At 41.6% G+C, this 23886-nt stretch overlaps 1 protein-coding gene across 4 annotated transcripts in view; it reads left to right on the plus strand.

Moving 5' to 3' along the window:
• The window catches only part of ablim2 (actin binding LIM protein family, member 2), a 150580-nt gene that overhangs the window by 43833 nt on the left and 82861 nt on the right, over positions 1-23886 (plus strand). For all 4 annotated transcript variants that reach the window (XM_072913157.1, XM_072913158.1, XM_072913159.1 and 1 more), the window contains one exon: positions 1762-1911. In XM_072913157.1, coding sequence (XP_072769258.1) covers positions 1762-1911 — 150 coding nt within the window. The remainder of the gene's footprint in view (positions 1-1761; positions 1912-23886) is intronic.

Raw genomic sequence — 23886 nt, forward strand, 5'->3', positions numbered from 1 at the left:
AGAAAGGCGTTTAATTCGCCAAAATTCACCCATTTAGAGTTCGGAAATCGGTTAAAAAAAATATATGGTCTTTTTTCTGCAACATCAAGGTATATATTGACGCTTACATAGGTCTGGTGATAATGTTCCCCTTTAAATACATTGGGACAATAATTGAGATAGTTCTCTTTAGTATGTTTTTTTATTGACATTAAATATTTATAGTAATATACTACTACTTCATTACAATTACTTTAAAATGTTATAATCACACTAGAGTACAGGTTGTCCCTCGTGTTTTGTGGTTACTAACTCACTCCCATAAAGTATTAAGACTGTATGCAAAGAAAAAGAACTACAGTACTTGCGTGATTGTGGTGGACTCCGTCACTTTTGATCATTTCCCTTAACCTTTGAACTTTACCATCCCTAATGTCTCCCAAGTGTGAGGCAGACTCTTTCAGGGGTACCAGAAAAAGTGAAACTGAAAATGAAAGCGAACTTAAACAACAGAAAGTGGAGACATCAACACTGGATGCATGCCAAGTTCATACACCGCGTCATGAAGAAGAAAGATGTTTTGTTTTTTGTTTTTTTGTTTTTTTTTAAAATTAAATCAACATAGAAAAAAACACACGATACACTTTCAACTAGCGCATCAACCCAAAAAAAAAAACCCTCCCTCCCCCATTCACACTCATACACACCCACTCACACAAAAGGGGTTGTTTCTTTCTGCTATCAATATTCTGGTTCCCACAACATGGACAACACTTCTGCAAGGGACACAACACAGTCCCTGAAGCACACTTGATTGTTTGTGCCGCTGGTCCACTAACATTTTCATTTAATTACTTTTTTTTTTTTTTTTTTCTCCCTTATGTAATTTTTTTTATATTGTTTTACTTTCCTTTTTATCCAAGAAAATATTTATCTTATCTATAAAAAAAAAAAAAAAAAAAAAAAAAAAAAAAAAGGAAAGAAAGGACCTTATCTTCACCAGACCTGGTTGTAAATTAAATTAGCTTCGTTTAAAGTTTAAAAAAAAAAAAAACAGGTCCAGTCCAGATAATGTCCAAGTCGGGTCCAGCAACACACACCTTCATTCATGTACACTGAGAAAAAAAAAAAAAAAAAATAGAAAAGATGGTTTCTTTGAATATGGGAAACATCTGCTCCTACCAAATGGACGGTGATAACTAAGCAGCGTAGTGGTTTCGTTATTGAGACTTCCTCTTCCCAGTAGGCCTTCTCTCCTTTGTTTACAATGCACCTTCCAGTATTACTAGACAAGCACATGGACTTAAGTAAGGAAGTGTTTTTGTTATTGTTTTGTTTTCCTTGTATTTTATATGTTGTCCATTCTTTGTACAGTTAGAGTGACCTTGGTGGTAATTTAGCTTTAAGTTTCGACTTCCACTAAAACTCGCAGAACTCTTCGTAGACCACAGGTAGCCCACCTGTGTATTACATGTGAATTTCAACTGAAAATTATTTAGTACAAATTAATACATTAAAATAGTTTCAAAAGTGTAATTATGTTCAGTTTATTTTTCATCCTAAAATCTAAATATTAATGTTAGGCTACTTTTTAGTTGTACGTACTATATTTAGTCCAACCCGCCTCAAAGACTTGCACTTAAACCTCGGAGCTCCAGTATGTATCTTTTGAGCGTTGAAACCGGTCGGGTGACATGACTGTTTCCTGTGAAAATTAAAGACAATTAGGCCAATCCCTGAAGGCGTTACTGGTTTAGTGACAAGCTATTTTCTTTTGTGCAGTGATTCAACCGCAGGCGGTCCAAAGCCCTGGGACCCAGCAGAAACCAGGGAAAGGCCCCATCCCCTGCCAGAACTGTGGAAAACCTTGCAAAGGAGAGGCCCTCCGAGTCCAGAATAAACACTTCCACATTAAGTGCTTTGTTTGTAAAGGTAGGTAACAGTCAACAGTGCATCCCATACTCCAGACACTTGGGGGTTCCTGGATAAATGTAGCAAGTGTTTTCCATTTTCCCCATCATGCTTTGTAATGGATTTAAATTGGTGTAATTTAGAATGTTTTATAGTTCATGGGCATTTTTTATAATATCCACAAAGTTTAGTTATGTGTGACTGTGTTTTTGACAATTTGTGTTGGTTGGATTTGTATTACATTTTTTGCACCATGACTAGGGAAGGTGGTTTGCATTGTGCATAGCTCCTTTCAGAGCATAATTAAAAGTAGACATGTCCGATAATATCGGACTGCCGATTTTATCAGCCGATAAATGCTTTAAAATGTAATATCGGAAATGATCGGTATTGGTTTCAAAAAGTAAAATGTATGCTTTTTAAAACGCCGCTGTGTACACGGACGTAGGGAGAAGTACAGACCGCCGATAAACCTTAAAGGCACTGCCTTTGCGTGCCGGCCCAGCTACATAATATCTACGGCTTTTCACACACACAAGTAAATGCAAGGCTTTCTTGGTCAACAGCCATACAGGTCACACTGAGGGTGGCTGTATAAACAACTTTAACACTGTTACAAATATGCGTCACACTGTGAACCCACACCAAACAAGAATGACAAATACATTTCGGGAGAACATCCGCACCGTAACACAACATAAACACACCAGAACAAATACCCAGAACCCCTTGCAGCACTAACTCTTCCGGGACGCTACAATATACACCCCCCACCACCCCCTGAAACCCCGCCCACCTCAACCTCCTCATGCTCTCTCAGGGAGAGCATGTCCCAGATTCCAAGCTGCTGTTTTGAGGCATGTTAAAAAAAAAATTTGTGACTTCAATAATAAATATGGCACTGCCATATTGGCATTTTTTTCCATAACTTGAGTTGATTTATTTTGGAAAATCTTGTTACATTGTTTAATTCCTGAGGGAACTCTCCTGAAGGAATCAAAAAAGTACTATTTATCTATCTATCTAATGCATCCAGCGGGGCATCACGACAAAATTAGGCATAATAATGCGTTAATTCCACGACTGCATATATCGGTATCGGTTGATATCGGAATCGGTAATTAAGAGTTGGACAATATCGGAATATCGGATATCAGCAAAAAAGCCATTATCGGACATCTCTAATTAAAAGTCATTGTCCTGAATTAGTGCCCTGCGATGAGGTGGCGACTTGTCCAGGGTGTACACCGCCTTCCGCCCGATTGTAGCTGAGATAGGCTCCAGCACCCCCCGCGACCCTGAAGGGAATAAGTTGTAGAAATTGAATGGATGACCTGAATTAGTCACGTTAACTATCTAATGATGGCATTCTGGCAACATCAAAATCTGTCTTTTAAAAATGAATGTAATCTCCCTGCGGGCAAAATTCCTAATGACATTTCGCGGGCCACATCGAAGACGTCGTAGTTTGGACACCTCTGAGTTAGAGTCTGCAATTAGACCATTATGCATATTTTTGAAATGTGGCAGAAAGCCGGAGTATCTTGAGAAAACCCACACACACATCGAGAAACATGCAAACTCCATACTGAAATTTGAACCCATATGTTCTTTCGCGTCTGCGTGGGTTCCCTCTGGGTACTCCGGCTTCCTCCCACCTCCAAAGACATGCACCTGGGGATAGGTTGATTGTCAACACTAAATGGTCCCTACTGTGTGAATGTGAGTGTGAATGTTGTCTGTCTGTGTTGGCCCTGTGATGAGGTGGCGACTTGTCCAGGGTGTAGCCCGCCTCCCGCCAGAATGCAGCTGGGATAGGCTCCAGCACCTCCCGTGGCCTCGTGAGGGACAAGTGGTAGAAAATCGATGGATGGATGGATCTGCTGACTGTGCGGCCTACATGCTAAACACGAGTACCAAGCCAGTCTGTCTCATATGGATGTGAAACGCTAATCAAAAGTAGCATTTTTTTATACTGATATAGTTTTAGATATGACACATAGAAACAAAGTTCAATTGTTAAGATGTTAAAGATCTAGAGAGCTTAAGGTAATACACAGAAAGGCTAACTCAACACAGTACACTTTATTTTTCTTCAAAGTATCTTAGAATGCAACATTTTTAAAAGCTTAAAGAGAAACTAAATAATTGTGACAATGAATATAGAAATTCTTCTGAATTCACAATTTCTGGATTCTGATTGGATAGTTAATAACATGTACAGTGCAGAAGTATTCACAGCGCTTCACTTTTTCCACATGTTATGTTACAGCCTTATTACAAAATGGAACAGATTAATTTTATTAAAATGGTACAAATTATTTTTTGAACTCAGACAGAAGCCATTCCTTTGTAAAAGTTTCCAAAAAATGCACCTGAAAGACTCTCAGACCAGGAGAAACAAAATTCTCTGGTCTGATGTGACAAAGATTGAACTATTTGGCACCATGTTTGGCCAATACCATCCCTACAGTGAAGCATGGTGGTGGCAGCATCATGCTGTGGGGATGTTTTTAGCGGCAGGAACTGGGAGACAAGTCAGGATAGAAGGAAAGATGAATGCAGCAATGTGCAGAGACATCCTGGATGAAAACCTGCTCCAGAGCGCTCTTGAACTCAGACTGTGGCCACGGTTCATCTTTCAGCAGGACAACAACCCTAAACACACAGCCAAGATGTCAAAGGAATGGCTTCAGGACAACTCTGTCAATGTCCTTGAGGGGCCTGGCCGGAGACCAGGCTTGAATCCCATTGAACATCCCTGGAGAGATCTGAAAATGGCTGTTTACTGACGCTTCCCATCCAACCTGAGTGCCCAAAGATAGGTGTGCCAAGCTTGTGGCATCAAACTCAAAAAGACTTGAGGCTGTAATTGCTGCCAAAGGTGCATCAAGGGCTGTAAATACTTTGGAACATTTTTTAATTCATAATCAGAGGTGGGTAGAGTAGCCAGAAATTGTACTCAAGTAAGAGGACTGTTACTTTAGAGATTTATTACTCAAGTAAAAGTAAGGAGTAGTCACCCAAATATTTACTTGAGTAAAATTAAAAAGTATGTTGTGAAAAAACTACTCAAGTACTGAGTAACTGATGAGTAACCTGTTCATTTAATGATGACGGCAACAAATAACGCACAAAAACATAAAAATAGCAACGAGCAAATTCAGAGCCAGGAATATCTTTTAAGCAACTAAAACAATAATATATATTAAATAATAATACATTAACATAAAAAAAATTAAGGCAAATTGAGCCACAATAACTCAACAGCACCAATAGTGTTATGAACTGGTCAAGGGGGTGACCCCGGGATGCAGAGACGGGAAGCAAGTTTGAATAACAAAAAGGAATACATTTAATAAGTCCAAAAAGTGTAACAAAAAGCGATGGGGCAGAAATGCACACCATGAATACTAACTAAAACAGGTTCCTCAGTGGTCGACAGGGGAAAAAGCCAAGGCGCACTCAGCACAGCATAATGTCTTTGCTGTTTCGAGGAGGCTAAAAACAAACACAACAAAGTTAGAAATAACAAGACTAAGGAAAAGCAACGTACCAGGACTGACTAGGCGAAGCAGGCGCAAGCTCGTGGGAGGTGCAGGATAAAATAACCGGCTAAACCCAGCTGTGGGTGACAAGCTTAAATACTCCTCTGAAGAAATAGGTTGCAGGTGTGCCTTAGTGTCCGCCCCTCGCTGGAGACTAATGAGCGGAGGAAACACATCACAATAAAAGAGAAGGCAGGGAAATAAAAACACAACACCATAGGCTCAGTAGGCAGAGATTACAAAGGAAAATAACAAGTTAGCCTTTACGCAAACCATAAACTGATAGGTGTGGGCTGCATCTGGGAACACACTGTGCACATCTGATTGGTGTTTGTATGCATGCATGCGTGCGTGTGTGTGTGTGTGTGTGTGTGTGTGTGTGTGTGTGTGTGTGTGTGTGTGTGTGTGTGTGTGTGTGTGTGTGTGTGTGTGTGTGTGTGTGTGTGTGTGTGTGTGTGTGTGTGTGTCTTCATCTTCTCTATGAGGCTGCAGTGCGTTAATAAATGTCCCCACACGATGTACATTTGACAGTGATTCATAGCAGGGAAGCTAACATCAGCCTACAGGGACAACCAAAATATCTACTAACGCTACTTACCGCGATGCGCTTCCTCAAATATGACGTTGAGTTCATGTAAGCTTTAAGCTTGTTGCCGCTGAAACTTTATGTGCAGTTAATCACGTGACCGCCTGGCTCCGTTTGACTGGTGAAACGGAGTCAAACGTCGGGAGGTGGGGGGCGTGGTCGGGGGGCGTGGTTGGGGGCGTGGTTAATAGGGGAGGAGTATATTTACAGCTAGAATTCACCAAGTCAAGTATTTCCTATATATATATATATATATATATATATATATATATATATATACAGGCACGTGCACTAGAGATGCGCGGATAGGCAATTTATTTCATCCGCAACCGCGTCAGAAAGTCGTCAACCATCCGCCATCCACCCAATGTAACGTTTGATCAGAACTGCACCCGCCCGCCATCCGCCCGCACCCGCCCGTTGTTATATATCTAATATAGACGATGCAAGGCATTAGTGAGGCATACCTGCCAACTACTCCGGTTTTCCCGTAATTCGTACGGTTTTCATCAACCTATTCCGGGTTACAGTTGCAGTGATAAAAAATACGGTTTTTCATTAATTAAAAAAAAAAAAGGGTGAAAACTACGCGAATTGCACCTTGTGCAGACAAGATTTTTCGATCGGACACGGAGGAATTAGCAATGTAAAAGACCACGTTGGGACAAAAAAACACAAGTCTAATGCCGTTGCTAGCGATACAAGTGGAAAACTTTCAACGTTTTTCGTCGCCCAAACAGATTCTTTGGATGTGATAAATGCCGAAGTTTTATTTACGGAGGCAATAATTGAGCATGGATTTCCAATCGCACTGGCTGATCACATGGGACAGTTAAATGTTTGTAATGCAACCTTTAAAAATCATTATGCGGTGATCGCGGTCCCAAAAATAAACTTTTCTTGCATGATAATGTCCAGAAAAATTCACTTTATATTACTATAGAGTCCTTTTAACGAATGAGTTTGATGGTTTATCACAAACCTTAAATGAAAGAAGTCCTTTGTTCTCCTGCACCATGCATGCGCTTTGGCCTTGCTTCGTGTTTGGTGCGCAATCCTGTCGGCTGTATTTCACAGCACGACATACTGTTAAAAGTGTTTATACTATTTATGCTTTCAAGTCCAAGTTGAAGAAATCTTGTTAAATGTTGACAGCATAACTACCAAAATACAGAAGTATGTCCTTAATATTTTTGCAGTGCTATTTCTGTTGAAAAGTTCAAATGATTACATTAGAGATGTGATGTGCCACTTTTCAAGTGTCTGATGGCTTAAATTAATTTTCATTAATTTTTCATATTTTGAATTCTTTTGAAAGGCTTACAAAAAAACTACATTTGAATTGTAATTCCATGCTATTGACAGGACTATTAATTTTAATGAAGTTAGCTTACCATGTTTACAGTATGATAATTGTGATAGAAATGTGAATTTTAGGCACAGAATATTTTTTACAATTGAACAAGGCAGTAGATTATACAAGCTTGGACAGAAAGTTAATAATGACACCAATTTTTTTTTGTTTAGTACTGTTTTACCATTTGTTTACTGTAAAAAGTGTTTATACTGTTTATACTTTCAATTAACAAATTGAAGTCTTGTGAAAGGTTGACAGGATAACTGGCATTAACTGTCAAAATAATTTCAAACTATTGAAGTTAGCTTACAGAATAAACATGCCAATCAACCCATATGATTTTTGCTGTAATATTTTTGTTTTGAAAAGTCACTGTGACTGATAGAAAAGTGATGGTTTTAGCAACATTTTAACCTGTCTGAATGCTAATAATCATTTTGCGTCGGGGGGCGAAGCCCTGAACCCTCCACCAGGACTTTGTCCTGGACCTACCGGGGCCTGCGGCCCTTGGACCCTGGCTACTAGGTTTTTCTGATTTCAAAAGTTGGCAGGTATGGTGAGGTTATAAAGCTTTTGCCTGTTAAAGAAAGGAGACTGATCCAATGCAGCCCAGACTTTCGCGTGCCACGCTGTCACGACCCAGACGCACACCAGTGCGCAATCATATGGGAGCCGCGCAGAGCGCACCTCCAAGCGCATCTCATTGCCGGCGACGGCCAGGTATGGGCCCGACGCTCCAGCGCCATCCATTTTCAGGGCTAGTTGATTCGGCAGGTGGGTTGTTACACACTCCTTAGCGGGTTCCGACTTCCATGGCCACCGTCCTGCTCTCTATATCAACCAGGGTGAGCCCCACCCCTTTCGTGAGCGCACTGCGCGCGGAGTGACCCCTGTTACGCGCCCCCGGCAACAGGGGTGGCGGGCAGGTAAACTGCGCGGGCGGAGCGCGCGGAGTGACCCATGTTACGAGCCCCCGTGGGTGGCGGGCAGGTAAGCTGCTTACCTGCTGCGCGTGACGCCGGCCGCGGCAAAGGCGGACGAGGCGGGGTGTCGGTGCGGTGGGCGCGGTAGTGACCCTGGACGTGCGTCGGGCCCTTCTCGCGGATCGCCTCAGCTACGGCTCCCGGTGGGGCCCTCTCGGGGGAGGGGGCCTCGGTCCCGGACCCCGGCGAGGCGTCCCTTCTCCGCTCCGTAAAAGTGTCCATCTCTTTTCTTTTTTTTTCTTCTGTTGTGGCATATGCAGCAGGTGCCTGCTCGTTTTTCGTATGTGGGTAACAACATTTAACTATGTATATATATTTCCGAATTGGTTTAACTGCCACCCGCCTGAATCTATTTAAAATCTAATTTTTTAAAATTTCAATCGCCCGACCCGACCCGACCCGATCCGCGGATAAAATCTAATTTTTTAAAATTTCATCCGCCCGATCCGCGGATAATCCGCGGACTCCGCGGTTGTGCCCGCAAACCGCGCATCTCTAACGTGCACACATAGGGCCCTATGGGTGCTTGAGCCCCTGCCCTTTTTTGCCTCGTCTTAAAAAGTGTCCTCTGCCTGTGTGTGTTTTTTTTTTGTTTTCTTTAAATAACATTAATAAATTCCTGTCAGGGATGTAAAAAAAACAGCGGTACAAAAACTCCACGTTTTCTTGTAATACCGGGTTGTTTGAGCCTGCCGCTTCCGCCAGAGAGAGAGAGAGAGAGGGCGAGTGAGTGAGTACAAGTGAGAGGAGAGAGAGCCAACTGCGCCCCTGAGGAGACGTGACAGTGGAGCAACTTGAACCTGTGAGTTATGGTCTAGTCGCCGTCCACTTATTCAGCATCTAATATGGGTAATATTTCAGAAAAACACTGTATTATTCTATTATTCAATGTGTCAGTTTCTGTTTTTGCCGGACGTCGGAGCACGGCGCATCAATTGAGCACGGCACATCAATTCCACACAGAGCAGAGCGGATCGTGCGGGACAGGAAGTAGTGTACAAAATACAAAATAAAACACCAGGTTAATTTTCAAAATAAAATGCACTGTGTTTACGGCGGATCACATTTCTCTCACAGTAGAGGTTTAGATATAAAGTTTATTGTGACTTTGCTATTACTGTGTGGGTTAACAAAATAATAATAGTAATAATAATAATGATAATAATAACAATAATAAGAAAAAGAATAATGATAATGATAATAATAATAATTATTATTATTGTTATTATTAATAATAATAATTTCAGCATTCTGGGGATATAAGATGTAGGTTATCTACCATCCGTATTTAAACTTGATTCATGTTGATTATGACAATGCCAAAAAAAGAAAGGATACAGAAAAGGAAGGAGAAGGAGCGCCAGGAAGCAGCTAAGGGTAGCAGACCTCTTAATGCATGGCTAAAATCAAGTACTAGCATCATGGAAGCCCTGAATTTACATTGAGGAGCATATTTGGGTATGGGTGGCCTCCATCCTACAGCCCTCTACTGGCCCCTGGTCCATATTGTTGGCCCTGTATTGCGTTTCAGTTGTTTAGTCTGAGCATTAAGTGACAAAGACCATAAGTTACAACTTGATGGTGTTTTCATCAAGTTAAGGGAAGAAGGACAGATTTTCTCATTGAAGTTTTTTCCATTTGAGTATTTATTTTTGTATTTTTTTTCAAAGTTCACGTTGCACTGTTCAATGTTCAATATTAAAGTGCTTATCTTTAACAATAAATAGCCTAATAATAAACCAGTGTTTTGTTGCTTTTCATGTCTTCCAAGCCTATGATAATGTGAATTAACTCATTATGACAATAATTTGTTGACACAAAAGAAATGGCAATCACTTTTACCTACAAAGGACACACAGCTAAGTAGTTAGCTTCCTATTAGCAAATTTAATTTTACATTAATTTCCATATTGTGCAAAGGACCAAAAAAAAATGTCCTGCCCTTTTCTGACTTTGAGCCCCTGCCCCTCTATAATCATGTGCACGTCCCTGTGTATATATATATATATATATATATATATATATATATATACATAAATAAGAGAAATACTTGAATTTCAGTGTTCATTTATTTACACATATACACACACATAACACTCATCTACTCAATGTTGAGTTAAGGGTTGAATTGTCCATCCTTGTTTTATTCTCTGTCACTATTTTTCTAACCATGCTGAACACCCTCTCTGATGATGCATTCTGCTTCGTCTCCTTGTTGTGTGCGCAGTTGTGCACTGCACTCTCTAAAAGCCCGAGATGTTATTGTCACATATGCATGTACAGTAGATGGCAGTATTGTCCTGTTTAAGAGTGTCACAACATTGCTGTTTACGGCAGACGAACTGCTTTACGGTAGACGAAAACGTGACTGCTGTTGTTGTGTGTTGTTGCCGCGCTGTGACAATAAACCCACATAAGAAACCAAGAACTCGCCCTCGATCATTCTATAGTTATAACGTGATTGGGCAGGCACACTGTTTATATTGTGGGAAAGCGGACGTGAAAACAGGCTGTCGACACATCACTCAGGTCCGCCTGAATTTTGGGAGATTTTCGGGAGAAAATTTGTCCCGGGAGGTTTTCGGGAGAGGCGCTGAATTTCGGGAGTCTCCCGAAAAATCCGGGAGGGTTGGCAAGTATGATAAAAGTAAAAGTATGTTGCATTAAAACTACTTTTAGAAGTATAATTTATCCCAAAAGCTACTCAAGTAGATGTAACGGAGTAAATGTAGCGCGTTACTACCCACCTCTGTTCATAATACATTTAAAAAAAGCTCTTAAAATGAACGTTTTCTCATTTGGGGTATTATGTGTAAAATTTTAAGGAGAAAAATCAATGTATTCCATTTTTGAATAAGGCTGTAACATAACAAAATGTGACTACTTTCCAGATGCACCGTAAAAGTTGCTGAAAGTCACCGGCTCTCATTACACTTTTTTTAAACACCACCAACAACTAGCATATGTTCGTAAAAGCAAGAAAAAGATTTGATTGGCTTTCATGTTTCCTTTCTGGTACATGCACACATATCCACGGCGCGTGCCCACCTACAGGGGAGATTTTGGCGAAGGGAAGGATTAAAAAAGCGGATGCAATGGTGAGGGAGCCCATAAATGACTTCAATGACGTGACATTTCCTGTGCATAGTTGGGGCGTACCCTGTCGGTCTGAAATAGGTCCAGGGTGCTTCACAATGACGGAAGGCATCTACCCTGACACACAGCAGCTTACAGTCGCTAAGGTTGCATTTTTGCCTCAGGCTGAACTTAAGAATGCAGGACCCGCCTGATAAGTCGGAAAGACATGATACAGTATTATCAGCTCACAGATGCTACCTGGTGGTTGTTTGAGCACACTGCAGCTAGTCGGGGATAGTCCCCACTCCCTAATGATTCAGTCACACGCAGGATTCTCACAGGAATGAGGCAAAAGTACAACCTTAGCTACTGTATATCCCAACTTCGACCATACATGTCAACACCCCATGGACCTACGCTTGAGGGACTACACCAGGCCTGGGCAATTATTTTGACTCGGGGGGGGGGCCAAATTTAGAGAAAAAAAATGTGTCTGGGTGCCGGTATATCTATTTTTAGGAACACTAATACAAAACCTCACAACATACTTGCCAACCCTCCCGGATTTTCCGGGAGACTCCCGAAATTCAGCGCCTCTCCCGAAAACCTCCCGGGACAAATTTTCTCCCGAAAATCTCCCGAAATTCAGGCGGAGCTGGAGGCCACGCCCCCTCCAGCGCCATGCGGACCTGAGTGACGTGTTGACAGCGGCCAGCCTGTTCTCACGTCCGCTTTCCCACAATATAAACAGCGTGCCTGCCCAATCACGTTATAACTGTAGAATGATCGAGAGCGAGTTTGTGGTTTCTTATGTGGGTTTATTGTTAGGCAGTTTCATTAACGTCCTACCAGCACGGTAACAACACACAACAACAGCAGTCACGTTTTCGTCTACCGTAAAGCAGTTCGTCTGCCGTAAACAGCAATGTTGTGACACTCTTAAACAGGACAATACTGCCATCTACTGTACATGCATATGTGACAATAACATCTAGGGCTTTTAGAGAGTGCAGTGCACAACTGCTATACTATATATATATATATATATATACATATATATATATATATATATATAATAAAATAAATACATATATATAGCTATAATTCACTGAAAGTCAAGTATATCATATATATATGTATGTATATATATATATATATATATATATATATATATATATATATATATATATATATATATATATATGAAATACTTGACTTGGTGAATTCTAGCTGTAAATATACTCCTCCCATCTTAAACCCCCCCCCCCCCTCCCGAAATCGGAGGTCTCAAGGTTGGCAAGTATGCCTCACAATAATATCTGATTGAATGCTAAAAACGTCATGACAGACCGCCTTAAAAAACGGAATGGAATTTTGCTTTTTTTTTTTACTGAATGAGACACCCAGAATGTACATGAAAATAAAGAATGTGGGATTTACAATATCAACTATGAACGATAAAACACTGAATATTGACAACATAAACGTCACACCCCCTCTCGGTCGACATATTTTACAGTCAAGCGAAACGCAACAAAAATGCAACACATACAGCGAAATATGAACGCGAAGGGTAAAAAAACCCAAAAAAACTCCAATCTGATATACTGTATCACTAAGCTTTAGAAGTTTGTTGTAAAAATCTCCTTCCGCGTCTGTCCCTGACACCCACTCTGGAAACACTCTGTGGAAACGCTCCCCACTCACACTGCTTGGTGCCTCGTCTGAGCTGCTGCGACGTAGATTAACATAGTAACTAATTAGATTACCATAGTAACTAATTAGATTACCATGGTAACTTGTATATCATGCAAAAGCACAGATTCCAACCATTTAAATACTTTATATCAGGGGTAGGGAACCTATGGCTCTAGAGCAAGATGGGGTTCTTTTGATGACTGCATCTGGCTCTCAGATAAATCTTAGCTGACATTGCTGAACACGATAAGTAATGAATAATGAACAATATATACAGTCGTGGAATTGTGAAGTGAAGTGTGAAGTGAATTACATTTATATAGCGCTTTTTCTCGAGTGACTCAAAGCGCTTTACATTGTGAAACCCAATATCGAAGTTACATTTAAACCAGTGTGGGTGGCACTGGGAGCAGGTGGGTAAAGTGTCTTGCCCAAGGACACAACGGCAGTGACTAGGATGGCGGAAGCGGGGATCGAACCTGCAACCCTCAAGTTGCTGGCACGGCTACTCTACCAACCGAGCTATAATATTAACACATTATTATGCCTAATTTTGTTGTGATGCCCCGCTGGATGCATTAAACAATGTAAGAAGGTTTTCCAAAATAAATCAACTCAATTTATGGGGGTATATTGTCGCATCCTGGAAGAGTTAGTGCTGCTAGGGGTTCTGGGTATTTGTTCTGTTGTGTTTATGTTGTGTTACGGTGCGGATGTTCTCCTGAAATGTGTTTGTCATTCTTGTTTGGTGTGCGTTCACAGTGTGGCGCATATTTGTAACAGTGTTAAAGTTGTTTATACGGCCACCCTCAGTGTGACCTGTATGGCTGTTGACCAAGTATATATATATCGGCAGTCCGATATTATCGGACATCTCTAGTATTCAGTGTTAAAAAATATTATATGGCTCTCATGGAAGTACATTTTAAAATATTTGGCTTTCATGGCTCTCTCAGCCAAAAAGGTTCCCGACCCCTGCTTTATATAGTTCAAGACTTACGGTCATTAGAAAACATCACTGCACATCATAATGGCAGCTACACTTTCCATCTTAAAGGGGAACATTATCACAATTTCAGAATTGTTAAAACCATTAAAAATCAGTTCCCAGTGGCTTATTATATTTTTTGAAGTTTTTTTCAAAATTTTACCCATCACGCAATATCCCTAAAAAAAGTGCCTGATTTTAACCACCCGTCCATTTTCCTGTGACGTCACATAGTGAAGCCAACACAAACAAACATGGCGGAAAGAACAGCAAGCTATAGCGACATTAGCTCGGATTCAGACTCGGATTTCAGCGGCTTAAGCGATTCAACAGATTACGCATGTATTGAAACGGATGGTTGTAGTGTGGAGGCAGGTAGCGAAAACGAAATTGAAGAAGAAACTGAAGCTATTGAGCCATATCGGTTTGAACCGTATGCAAGCGAAACCGACGAAAACGACACGACAGCCAGCGACACGGGAGAAAGCGAGGACGAATTCGGCGATCGCCTTCTAACCAACGATTGGTATGTGTTTGTTTGGCATTAAAGGAAACTAACAACTATGAACTAGGTTTACAGCATATGAAATACATTTGGCAACAACATGCACTTTGAGAGTGCAGACAGCCCAATTTTCATCAATTAATATATTCTGTAGACATACCCTCATCCGCGCTCTTTTCCTGAAAGCTGATCTGTCCAGTTTTGGAGTTGATGTCAGCAGGCCAGGGAAGCTAGGGTCGATATTCTTCTCTGGATCATCTTCGGGACGGTGTGAGCCAAGACATCCAGGGGGTTTAGCTCGCTCGTCTGCGGGAACAAACTGCCGCCATTGCTTGCCGTGCTACCGAGGTCCTTTGTCCCTGAATTGCTCACACACTCCGGCAGATTCAATGGGGGTCTGGCGGCAGATTTATCGTTGGAAATGCATCTGCTTTGATTGTCGCAGGATATCCACACATTCTTGCCATCTCTGTCGTAGCATAGCTTTCGTCGGTAAAGTGTGCGGAACAAACGTTCCATTTCTTGCCACTTTCGCATCTTTGGGCCACTGGTGCAACTTGAATCCGTCCCTGTTCGTGTTGTTACACCCTCCGACAACACACCGACGAGGCATGATGTCTCCAAGGTACGGAAAACAGTCGAAAAAACGGAAAATAACAGAGCTGATTTGACTCGGTGTTTGAGAAAATGGCGGATTGCTTCCCGATCGCTCCGAGAGCGAATATTAGAAAGGCGTTTAATTCGCCAAAATTCACCCATTTAGAGTTCGGAAATCGGTTAAAAAAATATATGGTCTTTTTTTCTGCAACATCAAGGTATATATTGACGCTTACGTATGTCTGGTGATAATGCTCCCCTTTAAAGATTTAAAAAAATTATTTGGGAATGTCCGGCAGGCCAGATTGAAAAGCTTAACGGGCCGCATGTTTTCATCAATTAATATATTCTGTAGACATACCCTCATCCGCGCTCTTTGCCCAGGTCTGGACTACACCCTTTGGAATTTAAATTTAATAGCCATTCTGTGGACAAAAACAGTTGCTTTTTAGATGCTAAAGTTCCATGTTCCAGATATATAGACCGCGCTAATTTTGCCAGCCTTGGAAACACCGTCCGTTACTGCTACTCTGTTTTAGCCAAAGTCTTTGCAGTCAAGGTCACAAAATACAAAGTGTGGTTATGCGTGTATGGAAGGTTGCACCATCATTCCAGAAATGACATTGGGGGTGTATATTTAACCCAGAGGACGCTTTGGCATGCACACAGCGCGTAACCCCACTCGACGTGAGGGGAAAGGCACATTCATACACCGCTTATAGCGCATACAGTAAAGTCTATTTGAAGCATATGATGATGTTTTGTACAGTCGGCTGTAAAATCACTCTCTCGCGTCAATTGCGTAAGTGCAGCATCATGTCGCCATGTTGTCGCACGAAGCCAATCAGTTGTTAGTCACATGACTGCAATTGAACAAATGCAGTAGCGATATTACCCAACAGACGCTATATCGATGGGACACTCAAGTCCTTCTAGTAACTCGGGTTCTTATGAGTCACTCACTGAAGTCCTCATACTGGCTACTAGGGTTGTACGGTATACCGGTATTAGTATAGTATGGTGATACTAATTAATCATATTCGGTACTATATTGCTCTATATTGCTATGTGAGTTTTTTTCCTCTGACTCAGTCTGGACCTCTCCTAAGGGTCCAGCCTTAGACTGATATTTTTTTTTACTCTTCCCCCTTTCCCAATGTCACCTTTTTCCCACCTTTTTTAAGGAGCGCCGTAAGTAGCGGACCCGTTGGCGGTCCCGTCTTGTCCCCCTTGTAACGTATGTCTGCTCTTAGTGGGACTGTGCCGAAAATGTAATTTCAGTTCTTATGTGTCTTGTACATGTTAAAGAATGGACAACAATAAAGCATCTTGATATTAACAGTAAATGAACAAGTACCGTATTTTCCGCACTATAAGGTGCACCTAAAAACCTCCAATTTCCTCAAAAGCTGACAGTGCGCCTTATAATCCGGTGCGCCTTATATTGAGCCACAACAGGTCTCGCAACTACGGTAACTACGCCGACTTCATTTTCCCCCTTCTACGGCTGCTTACCGGAGAAGAAGAAGCGGTTCTTCTTCTACGGGGGAAAATGAAGTCGGCGGCTGCTTACTGTAGTTGCGAGACCTAAACTTTATGTAAAGACCCAAAAATGGCTCCTATTAAAGGGGAACATTATCACCAGACCTATGTAAGCGTCAATATATACCTTGATGTTGCAGAAAAAAGACCATATATTTTTTTAACTGATTTCCGAACTGTAAATGGGTGAATTTTGGCGAATTAAACGCCTTTCTAATATTCGCTCTCGGAGCGATGACGTCACGTTGTGACGTCACATCGGGAAGCAATCCGCCATTTTCTCAAACACCGAGTCAAATCAGCTCTGTTATTTCTCGTTTTTTCGACTGTTTTCCGTACCTTGGAGACATCATGCCTCGTTGGTGTGTTGTCGGAGGGTGTAACAACACGAACAGGGACGGATTCAAGTTGCACCAGTGGCCCAAAGATGTGAAAGTGGCAAGAAATTGGATGTTTGTTCCGCACACTTTACCGACGAAAGCTATACTACGACAGAGATGGCAAGAATGTGTGGATATCCTGCGACACTCAAAGCAGATGCATTTCCAACGATAAAGTCAAAGAAATCTGCCGCCAGACCCCCATTGAATCTGCCGGAGTGTGTGAGCAATTCAGGGACAAAGGCCCTCGGTAGCACGGCAAGCAATGGCGGCAGTTTGTTCCCGCAGACGAGCGAGCTAAACCCCCTGGATGTCTTGGCTCACACCGTCCCTTATGCCACCGAAGATGATCAACAGAAGAATATCGACCCTAGCTTCCCTGGCCTGCTGACATCAACTCCAAAACTGGACAGATCAGCTTTCAGGAAAAGAGCGCGGATGAGGGTGTGTCTCCAGAATATATTAATTGATGAAAATTGGGCTGTCTGCACTCTCAAAGTGCATGTTGTTGCCAAATGTATTTCATATGCTGTAAACCTAGTTCGTATTTATTTTCATTTAATGCCAAACAAACACATACCAATCGTTGGTTAGAAGGCGATCGCCGAATTCGTCCTCGCTTTCTCCCGTGTTGCTGGCTGTCGTGTCGTTTTCGTCGGTTTCGCTTGCATACGGTTCAAACCGATATGGCTCAATAGCTTCAGTTTCTTCTTCAATTTCGTTTTCGCTATCTGCCTCCACACTACAACCATCTGTTTCAATACATTCGTAATCTGTTGAATCGCTTAAGCCGCTGAAATCCGAGTCTGAATCCGAGCTAATGTCGCTATAGCTTGCTGTTCTTTCCGCCATGTTTGTTTGTGTTGGCTTCACTATGTGACGTCACAGGAAAATGGACGGGTGGTTAAAATCAGGCACTTTGAAGCTTTTTTTAGGGATATTGCGTGATGGGTAAAATTTTGAAAAAAACTTCGAAAAATATAATAAGCCACTGTGAACAGATTTTTAATGGTTTTAACCATTCTGAAATTGTGATAATGTTCCCCTTTAAGAGACACGCTTACGACGCAAAGTTTAAACTCAAGGCGATCAGTCACGCAGTAGAACACGGGAATAGAGCAGCAGCGAGAGAATTTAACATTAACAAATGAATGGTGCGGAAGTGGAGGAAGCAACATGATGACCTGCGCCAAGTAAAGAAGACTAAACAGAGTTTTCGAGGAAACAAAGCGAGATGGCTACAGTTGGAGGACAAACTGGAACAGTGGGTTGTTGAACAGAGAGCAGCAAGTAGAAGTGTCAGTACAATCACTATTTGTTTTGTTGACATTCCCTTTAGCGCAGCTCCATCTAATGCAGGGGTGTCAAACTCAAATACAGAGTGGGCCAAAATTTAAAACTGAACAAAGCCGCGGGCCACGGTTGAACAAATTAACCTTTTAATAGGGACCCAAACAAGTTTTGCATTGAATATTGAACAAGCAAGGCTTATATAACTTTATAGTGACATGCAAAATCGAGTTTCAAATAATAATAATAATAATTAAAAAATATCAATGGCATATCAAATACAATTTAAATAAAAATTGAATGCCTCTTTTCTATTTGCAGCCTTCTGAGGTAAATATCAACATTAACTTTTTCCACAGGCTAATCAATTTGAAAATAAAATAACAATGAATAAAACAACCATTCAGGACTTTAAACTGCTCAGTTTGCAAAACATTGATCTAATCTGATGTGCCCAAGCCAGATACCTGCCATCTTTTCTTGGGTGCTAGTTCATTAATGTCGGGGCTCAAGCTTTGAGCTGAGGCAACCTTCATTATCCAAAGAAGGTGTTCATCAGTCATTATATCTCGTAGTCCACCCGGACCACAGTCTTGGGGGCGTGCCTTAAAGGCACTGCCTTTTGCGTCCTCTACGAGCTGTCGTCACGTCCGCTTTTCATCCATTATAGCAACGTGCCGGCCCAGTCACAAGATATGTGCGGCTTGTGTACGCACACACTCGTGAATGCCAAGCATACTTGGTCAACAGCGATACAGGTTACACTGAGGGTGGCCGTATAAACAACTTTAAGTTTTGTTGGAAATGTACGCCACACTGTGAATCCACACCAAACAAGAATGACAAACACATTTCGGGAGAACATCCGCACCGTAACACAACAAAAACACAACAGAACAAATACCCAGAACCCTTTACAGCACTAACTCTTCTGGGACGCTACAATATACACCCCCCCACACCACCACCTAACCCCCCCACCTTGTAGCGTCCTGGAAGAGTTAGTGCTGCAAAGGGTTCTGGGTATTTGTTCTGTTGTGTTTATGTTGTGTTACGGTGCGGATGTTCTCCCGAAATGTGTTTGTCATTCTTGTTTGGTGTGGGTTAACAGTGTGGCGTATATTTCTAACAAAACTTGAAGTTGTTTATACGGCCACCCTCAGTGTAACTTGTATCGCTGTTGATCAAGTATGCCTTGCATTCACTTGTGTATGCGTGCAGATGCCGCACATATTATGAGACTTGTCCAGCACACGTTGGACTGGATGAAAAACCAAGGGGCATTGAAATCTGGGAGTCTCCCGGGAGGGTTGGCAAGTAAGACAATTAGCGGTGAATGTGGTGTTACCGCGGATCGGTGCGGCGTCTTCAGTAATGCGGACGCTGTATCGATCCGTTGTGGTGAAGAAGGAGCTGAGCCGGAAGGCAAAGCTCTCAATTTACCGGTCGATCTACGTTCCCATCCTCACCTATGGTCATGAGCTTTGGGTTATGACCGAAAGGACAAGATCACGGGTACAAGCGGCCGAAATGAGTTTCCTCCGCCGGGTGGCGGGGCTCTCCCTTAGCGATAGGGTGAGAAGCTCTGTCATCCGGGGGGAGCTCAAAGTAAAGCTGCTGCTCCTCCACATCGAGAGGAGCCAGATGAGGTGGTTCGGGCATCTGGTCAGGATGCCACCCGAACGCCTCCCTAAGGAGGTGTTTAGGGCACGTCTGACCGGTAGGAGGCCGCGGGGAAGACCCAGGACACGTTGGGAAGACTATGTCTCCCGGCTGGCCTGGGAACGCCTTGGGGTCCCACAGGAAGAGCTGGACGAAGTGGCTGGGGAGAGGGAAGTCTGGGCTTCCCTGCTTAGGCTGCTGCCCCCGCGACCCGACCTTGGATAAGCGGAAGAAGATGGATGAATGGATGGATGGATGGATGACTACCGTATTTTTCGGACTATAAGTCGCAGTTTTTTTCATAGTTTGGCCGGGCTCCAGTGCGACTTATACTGTATATGTTTTTTTCCTTTTTTATTATGCGTTTTGGGCAGGTGCGACTTATACTCCGGTGCGACTTATACTCCGAAAAATGCGGTATGTGTCACGGTTTGGGTCGCAGCTTACTGCGGGGTTTGTTCCCCCGGGATGCAGACGGACGACTACGGACGAAAGCGTGAGGTAGGATATGATTTATTCCTCATAAATCATCCAACGTACAAAATACGGGCAAACAACAAAGGCAAGCGTGCCTAACACACGGGAAGCTAAGGCAAAAACTTAGCGCAGGAAACATAGAAGCTAACACTTAGCATAAACTAGAGACAAGACAAAACTCACGTAACAGGTGCATGTAGCAAACAATGACGCCACCCCGACTGACCGGCAAAGGCAGGCTTAAATCATGCCTCTGATTAGTGCTCGGGAAGCAGGTGAGCGGGCGAACACTAATCAGAGACAGGTGAACACAATGAGCAACCATGGCAACCAAAACAAACTCAGAGGTGCACAAACAGGAACTAAAGGAGTCCAAAACTAACAGAAAATACAAAACATGATCCGGACCACGGATCATGACACTATGAACCCCAATCATTGCATTCCACTGTAGATACGGGGGGCCCGTAAAGTGGTTCGGGGCCCCTGGGCTTCAGCTAAAACCCAAAACGTTGAAAGAGCCATATTGGACCGAAAATAAAAATAAAAATCCGTCTGGAGTTGCAAAAAATTAAAAGCCTTATATAAGTGTTACATGAAGGCAACACATGATGTACAGTAAGTCTATATTAGCTATAATAGCCTACTATCAAAATGACTATGTGTCGCAGGCTGACGCAAATCTTCGTTGACAGAAATGTTGAAATGTAATATTTATTCTACACATTTTTACAACATTGGAAAACATTAGCAAAACGGAGGCTTCTCAGAGGGTGAGCTAACTCCTGGAACTTACTGGCTTAGAATGGCCAAAGGTATAGATGTGTGTGTGTCCAAGTTAAAGGAAACGGCAGGCTGTCTTCTTCTAATGGATTTATTACAATCTTTGGCAAGCTGGGTAACGTTTGCTGTGGTCTGGAACAACATGGCACACAAAAAACTATCGAAATGCAGCCAATATTACATACAGATAATGTGTCATGAGACATGCAAATATAAGTTAAATACACAGAGGACATAAGTAAATTAAATTAACTCAAATATACCTAGAAACGAGGCATAATAAACAGCAGCTTGGAGAGAGCATAAGGAGGTTGAGGTGGGGCGGGGTTGAGGTGAGGTGTGGGTGGTGTATATTGTAGCGTCCCGGAAGAGTTAGTGCTGCAAGGTGTTCTGGGTATTTGTTCTGTTGTGTTTATGTTGTGTTACGGTGCGGATGTTCTCCCGAAATGTGTTTGTCATTCTTGTTTGGTGTGGGTTCACAGTGTGGCACATATTTGTAACAGTGTTAAAGTTGTTTATACGGCCACCTTCAGTGTGACCTGTATGGCTGTTGACCAAGTATGCAGTGCATTCACTTGTGTGTGTGAAAAGCCGTAGATATTTTGTGATTGGTCCGGCACGCAAAGACAGTGCCTTTAAGGTTTATTGGTGCTCTGTACTTCTCCCTACGTCCGTGTACCACTCCATACAGCGGCGTTTTAAAAAGTCATACATTTTACTTTTTGAAACCGATACCGATAATTTCCGATATTACATTTTAAAGCATTTATCGGCTTCTCTAGTAACCTGTGATTAATCATGATTAATTCAAATAAAAAATTGTGATTAACCATATAGAATCTACATTCAAAACAGTGATTAATGCAAATTAATCCAAATTAAAAATGTTGATTAATTCACGATTAATCCAAATTTAAAATTGTGATTAATCTGATTCTTTTTTTAAAGAATCATTTGGCAGCGCTGATTATTACATAATTGCCTTTACAATTATTACATTTCTTTTATAAAAATTGATGGATAGCTTGCTTTGAAATCATTAACCATGGTGACAAGCAAATACAGTATTTATTGTATTATTATTCTTTTTTAATAGATGTAAAAACATTTTTTTAATTTTTTCATTTATTTATTTATTTATTTCAGGCAATGACATAAAAAAGTACAAAGTTGACAACACATAATAATATAAATTAATATAGTTCAAAAGGTATTGTATAGTATGTAATGCATGATTGTCCAGTTTTGCCTGAAAGGGAGTGGGAAGAAGATAATTTATTTAATCCCAGCCCCAGTTCTCCATTCAGTGATTATTCACATGAGTTTCACTCTTACTTTGTTCAAGGATTATAATACAAATGTTGTATCATAGTGGCATTAACACAGGTAACAATAATTATTACACTGTAACAATAATTTCTATCAAAACAATATAAGAATAATGAATATACCAACAATGGTAATAGACAACATAGCAATAATGGTAAGGAAACATTGAGCACATGTTAACACTTTGAGACAGAGTACAACAGCAGGTCAAATTAAAGACCCTCATCTCTATATTTGAATTTAATATAATGTTTATTGCATGATCAGATAATAGTAAAGTCAAAATACATGCCATTGCACACAGTAGGCTTACATGCAATGTTAATGTCAAAATAGAAATACATTTAGTAAAAAAAAAAAGAGGTGCTTTACTAACTCACATTATTTGTAGGGTTTTGCGGGCTACATAAAACGATGTGGCGGGCCAAATCTGGCCCCCGGGCCTTGAGTTTGACACCTGTGCTCTAAAGGTTTGCATCGTCATCGCTCTTTATTTACAAAACATGATAAAAGTCCATATATGTGCAAACTGGCACAGGTTGGCGCATGATACCATGGATGTGCGGTCAATGAGTGTTTCCATGGTGAAAAAAAAATGGTCATTTAAATATGGAGGTTTGCACCACTTGTCATCAACTGCACACGCAGTCCTGGTAGATCACCCGCACCACTAATAGTAGTGTCATGACCTGTCTGGTCTTGTTTTGGTTACAGTCTGCTCTATGATTAGTAAGTATTTATGTTCTTAACTCCGTTGTTCCCGTTGCTAGGAGCGCTGAGTTCACACACTGGCCTCTGTTCTGTGGTTAGGACACACACCTGCTGTAAATGCCCCTTCTTATACCCGTCTCACCACCACAGTCCTTGCCGGATTGTTCTTGGCCTTAAGCGACTGTTTAGACTTTGTTGTGTCACTTAAAGGAGCTTGTTATGTTTCTTGTTTTTGTAGACCAGTGTTTTTCAACCTTTTTGGAGGCAAGGCACATTTTTTTTGGATTGAAAAAAATCCCACTACAGAAAATGTTAACAAATGACACTCAGTAGTGCAGGGGTCACCAACCTTTTTGAAACCAAGAGCTACTTCTTGGGTACTGATTAATGCGAAGGGCTACCAGTTTGATACACACTTAAATGGTAAATATAAATGGGTTGTACTTGTATAGCGCTTTTCTACCTTCAAGGTACTCAAAGCG

This window comes from Nerophis lumbriciformis, linkage group LG05, assembly GCF_033978685.3.
Source record: "Nerophis lumbriciformis linkage group LG05, RoL_Nlum_v2.1, whole genome shotgun sequence".
NCBI lineage: Eukaryota > Metazoa > Chordata > Actinopteri > Syngnathiformes > Syngnathidae > Nerophis > Nerophis lumbriciformis.